Below are 6,000 nucleotides of genomic sequence, written 5' to 3'. Positions count from 1 at the left end.
GAAATAATTTTATTTGAGGGTAAATGAGTCCAACTCACTGGGAAGAGGAACAGTTCTCTCAGGGCCCAGCTCTTGTTATTGGTGCTTAGGTGAAGAGATGCTTTAGCTTCCAGTTGTACCTTACAAAAAAGACCCTTTCCAGCTGGTGGGTGCCAGCAAGGACCTTGAGCACATGAGAATTCTTTCCACTCGAGGATGTGAGCTACCAGCAAAAAGCACAGGAACAGAAATTGACTTAGAAAATTGCAAGAGCTAAATACCAAGTATGTAATTATGGGCTTTTGTTCCTAAGTGACCTCCCTTTATCAACTGCTCATACACAGAATGAAAGTATTTATGCTAGCATTCTGTTCTTTTAGCTAGATTAAGGCTTTCCAGTTCTTATAAAAGGTTTGCTTTCTAACAAATTTATTTCTTCCCTTCCACATAAATACATATACATACACTTGTCTCCAGACTGCCTTGGGATTCTCTTCTTTCAGTCATTTATAGCTTAGGGCACTTGAATGAATGTTGCGAGGAATATACCAAGAGCATTTATAAAGACTGAGGATTTGTAGTCTATAAACATTTAATAAATATTTATTAAGACCTACTATGTATGTGGGCACCAAGGGAACCATGTTTTCTTCCCTTATTTTTACAGCTTTCTAGTCAAGTAGGGAGCAAACACACAAACAGATATGCTCTATTTTGAATGAAATAATAGTTATAAGGTGCTTAGCACAGTGCCTGGCACATAGTAAGTACTATATAAATGTTAACTTATTAATATTATTGTTATTGTACCATTAGGTATAGGAAAAAATGGTGTATGAGATCAGAGGGGAAAGATCTTTACTGATCCAAGTGGATCTGGGAAGGCTTCATGTAAAAGGTGGCATTTAATTTGGGTTTTAAAGGATAAATAAGAACACAAGTGGAGGAAGATGCAGAGAGGGAGATAAAGGACCTCTGATAGGGAATAGTGTAAGCAAAGGCACAGTAAATTTTAGTAGGTTCCAGAGCCATAAGGTCTCTTAGAGATCATCTGGTCTAATCTCTCCCTTTACAGATGGAGCAGCTGAGTACTGGAGAGGTTAAATAACTTACCTAAGACTACATGCACATAGCTAGCTAGTAAATAGAAGAGCTGGAATGTGAACCTAGGCCATTTGACTCCTGCTGGTTTTTTCCCCTACACTTTCATGCCCTCATTGTGGAAAAGAATTATCTGGGTCTACAGCAAGTACAAGAGTGACCTGCTAAGGGTTGAATGTGACATATCAATCAAATATTTATTGTTCTATCAGAAGATATTTATTCTTCTATCAAATGTGTTCTCAGCACTATTTAGGTACTAATCTGAGTAAAATAATATATAAACCCAGGACTCAAATTGCTGCAGGACCACTTTCCCTTTTTAAAATCTTCTCATATTTAACATGATACCGTGGAACTAAATGGCCTCAAGGTTAGGTTCTTTCTGGCATTTTATTTTGTCGATTCTTTTGGGGGGAAATAAGGTGAACAGCCATGAAATTTAATTACTGAATTTCAGTGACTTCCATATAAATGCAACTATTAAATACAGTGTTACCTACAATGCTGTCAAATGGGGCTAGCTACAACCATGCTATGGCAGACTTTCATCCACGTAGTTATATGCTCAGGAGATATCATTTTACCCACAGTATGCTACATTGATGTAATCAACTCTGGTTATCAATATTAGCTTGTACTGTCGTACTAGACAAGATTTTCTTAATGGAAAGAAACATTTCATGCCTACATTTTCTATTTTCTCCTTTTCAGATCATTATCATGTTGGTCTATGTTAAAGATATAATTTATTGACATGGTGAAGCCTTTTTTTCCTTAAAGAGTATAACTACATGAGCCCAGTTCGTTTAAAATGTTTATTTCTTTGTTATATTAAAATTCCCAGGAATCTGCTTCCCCTTTCTCCTCAAAAGATGAGGAAAAATGGAGAAGAAAAATTACTTTCCCTTTAATGAGTAATAAAGTTATGTTCTGTGAGGGGGGGAGAGAGAGAGAGCGCACACAGGTCACTTCTTACTATATTTCAGCTTCCTCTCTCTAAGATAAGCTTAATGATATCTATCTACTTCATAGAAATATTGTGAGAAAAAACTTGCTGGAAACTTTCACACTTCATAGAGGTGTGTTAAGTGCTATTATTTCCTTTAGCATTTCTGTCCCTTCTATTTGAAAAGTAGAAGTAGTCATATCTATTCTCCTTACCATCCGTGGTTATTGGAATGCCCAAACCAGATGCATATAAAAGCAGTTAAATATTAGGAAGAAATAGGGTCTGGATCCCTGATTTCATTGATTTGGGGGATTCCCAGTAATTCTTCTCTATAATCTTATAGAGTTGCCTAGAACCTGGAGGAGTTAAATACCTTGCCCAGAGTTACTGGTCAGTATGTGTCAGATGCAAGGCTTGAACTAGCCCTTTGCAGTTATGTGACCAACCTCTGTCTGTCATACTAAAAAGCCCCTCAAATGTGATAAAGTACTGTGCAAAGATATATACTCTGAAAGACTGCTGATTTCCTCTCTTCCATCGACCCCCAAATGTGTATTGGATTCATTTTTTACTATTATTGTTATTACTCTACCTAATGAAATATTTTTTTCCTCAGTGATGCTACAGCCTTTCGATTATGATCCTAATGAGAAAAGTAAACACAAGTTTATGGTTCAATCTATGTTTGCTCCAACGGACACCTCCGATATGGAAGCAGTAGTAAGTACTGACTACATCTCTTTTTTTCAAATATTAAGAAAGCCTGCTGGACACAGACTTTTGTATATATATTTTTAAATGATAATAGATCAAAGGTCATTTAAGGATGAATGATATTTTTAAGGTTTTTGGATTATTTATCTGGGTTTTCTAAAATCTACATTTTTTATCCATTTCCCCAAAAGAGTATGATGAGCCCCATAGTCCCTGGCTCCATTCCCTGGATGAACCCACTGTTCTATTTTTAGTTGGCTGGCAGTTTTCAACAGCTCTTCAACTTTTTTCTCTTGTCATGAATCCAGGCCTTTTCAGATTTTACCTCAGCCCTCCAATTTTATTTTCAGCATTAATAACTATGCATTTAACTATGTTTCTCTTTTTAATAAAGATATAATAACAGCCTTCCAGTGCTATCAATACATAAGGGAAAATGGGATGCTAGGTTTTCTAAGGGATTCCCTTTTTTTTTTTTTTTTAAAGAAGAAAGCATCCAGGAGGTGTGAGCATATTACCTAATAAAAGACAGACTTGACACTTAAAAGATGAGAAAACACTCCATAGACAGATGCTATTCTGTCTACACATTTGGGAAGAAAAGGAAGGGTAAGTTACAGATTATAAAAGGGAGATCCTCATTCAAGGGAACAAAATGGAATCGAAGAGGGCAATTCCTTTAGAAGGGGACATCTGGTCACCTTATGATAAACAGATGCAGCAAATTATATGTCCCACAAAGCTTTCAACACTTTATAGCCAGCCAACTAAAAATAGAACAGTGGGTTCATCCAGGGAATGAAGACAGGCTAATTCAGTTATCTACTTGTCATTCACTTAAATTATCCTTCATAAATAGTTCTATTTATAGATAGATATATCAAAGTCTTATTCTATAGGCTATTTCCACACATAGCCCACCTTATATGTATCCATGTAGCATGTAGCATTTTCATTCAGAGCTTGATTAAAAAACATAGCTGACAAGAAGAATTCTAGAATTACCTGTGGCATAGTGGTAACTGGAAACTTTAGGTAGTTTCATGTAGAGATAAATTAAAGAGGAGCTAGTTCCACATTACTTAAACTCTACCTCTCAGACTTGAGGGAAAACTGGATGGTGTTGGTGGATCATCTTCCCTTTCATAGAGTTATTAATAGGAGGCCCTTCAAATACTTTTACCTTTTTCTTGGAGCATGATTGAAATGACTTTCTAGCTTACGCTTCTCTTTAATCAGGTAAATTGGGATATTAGTAGTGTTCTATTGTTCAGAGTATTTTCCTTTTTATTTTGAAATATATGATATTTTATCCTGATTTAACAATTTGTTTTAGGTAATATTGATAATAAAATGAGTTTTTATTCCCTGAAGATCTCACTAGCAGTGGGAAGAGAGCTCAGCCTTTATATAGCCTAAGTTATAAAGGGAAAGCAACCTAAAATTTAAAACATTTGTGAATTATTCTCACATAAGTAATAACAGGTTTAATTGGCATAGCAGAAAAGTGGATAGTATAAAAAGTAACTTAATTTTGTTGTCTCCACCTAGTATTTCCCAGTCTGATTTGGAAAAGGGATACTTCGGGGACTTAATGGAACCCATAGATACTGCTCCTAGGACTATGAAATGCCTTCTAGGTTCAAATGGCAATGGATTTTGTTTTGGCAATATAAATTTCATTTTTATGAAATAAATATAATTCATATAATTTCATATAAAAATTGCTGCACATAATGAATTTTGTTTTAAGTCAAGAATATATCAGGTCTGTCTTGGCTCTGGAAGGAAGCATAATCCTCATGTACCATTGGCTTAATAGATCAGTGAATAGTTGTGAGGCTCAAACACTTGGAAGGATATGAGTTAAACATTTTTTTTATATCACCAGCTGGTTGTACTTGTACTCTTTCGGTCACTTCTTTAAGACTTGTCTCCCAAATTCATTGCTATTGGATCCTACCTTCAAGCCTTATTATGTTCTCACTTAGACTAGGTACATCAGCAACCTTTCCTGATACTGTCACCATTATGCAGGATGTCTGCTACCACTTTAAAAAAGACCATTATCCCCTTTCATTCCCATGTTTTATATTCCCCCTGGTTTGTACTACCACCATGCCTGGTGTCTTTCTTCTCTCAGACTCAAGGAAGAGAGAGCTTTCCCTTCTCTTCTTATCCTAAAACAATTGATTACTGGCATTAAAACTTTTCAATAGAACCCTTCTTTTATGCCCCATAAAATACCAGGGTTCTATGGAACAGAATTTGAGAAAACAAACATCCTAACCAAAGGTAGTACTTCCTTCCTTTGGCAAAACATGTTTGCAAAACCAAAAAAAGGTAGAAGCTAACTATCTCTAAAGGCCCAAAAGAGTTTACTGAGGACTCATGTGATTTTAATTTTAAAAGATTTTCTCTTTGCCACTGTAATCCTTTCCCTAAGATTTGTACCTAATCTCTGGAGGAACATTTTGTACTAAATTAGGAAAACTTTAAGGGAGTGAGTCTTTGAGGTTTGTGTTTATGTTACTATAAATTAATGTATTTGATTTTATGATTTTTTTTTTGCTGCAGGCTTTATTTACTACATTTTCTTTTAAAGACTTCACCTGGGCTTTTACTAAAGTATCTTTTTCTAAACTTATAGGAAGAAAGTATAATTCTTTCCCCAGCAGCTTTATTATGTCCTGATTATTAAATTTAAATTATTTTAGTGGAAGGAGGCAAAGCCAGAAGATCTTATGGATTCAAAACTTAGGTGTGTGTTTGAATTGCCAGCAGAGAATGATAAACCGGTAAGTAGCTTTCTGGAATTAATGATAAATTAATATTTCAGGCTGATTCTTGTTCACATACTATAGCTCCCCACAAAATAAAGATTTCATTTGACACATTATTTCCTTCCTCTGGTTTATATTTAAAAGAATTAAATTGAAGTCAACAGATAAGGAAGATTTTATGCAAGTCAGCTTTGGAAATACTTGACTTTTCTTCCTCTCTAGAAACTAGGATTGACAGTATGTTAAGTTATATGTTGAAGTGGAATGGTTAAAACAGTGAAAGGAATAATTTGCTGTCTTTATTGGCAGGGTGGTAGACCTTGAGGGTCTGTTGATTCACAAAGTGCAACCCCCAAACTGGAGAAAATATAATCCAGAAGGTTCAGTGACCTTTCTCTTACCACCATTCTTCTCATGCCTTTATCTCAACTAGATTTTTCTGTCAACATACCTACTTTTGAGACTTGAGAT

At 35.3% G+C, this 6,000-nt stretch overlaps 1 protein-coding gene across 3 annotated transcripts in view; it reads left to right on the top strand.

Moving 5' to 3' along the window:
• VAPB (VAMP associated protein B and C) overlaps positions 1 to 6,000 on the top strand; it is a 70,952-nt gene that overhangs the window by 49,696 nt on the left and 15,256 nt on the right. For 2 of the 3 annotated variants that reach the window (XM_007475672.3, XM_056812924.1), the window contains exons 3-4: positions 2,649 to 2,752; positions 5,464 to 5,544. The exons of the other annotated variant lie outside the window; for it this stretch is intronic. In XM_007475672.3, the coding sequence (XP_007475734.1) occupies positions 2,649 to 2,752; positions 5,464 to 5,544 (185 nt within the window). The remainder of the gene's footprint in view (positions 1 to 2,648; positions 2,753 to 5,463; positions 5,545 to 6,000) is intronic. 3 annotated transcript variants of the gene reach the window in all.

This window comes from Monodelphis domestica, chromosome 1 (genome assembly GCF_027887165.1).
Source record: "Monodelphis domestica isolate mMonDom1 chromosome 1, mMonDom1.pri, whole genome shotgun sequence".
Taxonomy (NCBI): domain Eukaryota; kingdom Metazoa; phylum Chordata; class Mammalia; order Didelphimorphia; family Didelphidae; genus Monodelphis; species Monodelphis domestica.
This window is presented reverse-complemented; position numbering and strand designations above follow the sequence as displayed.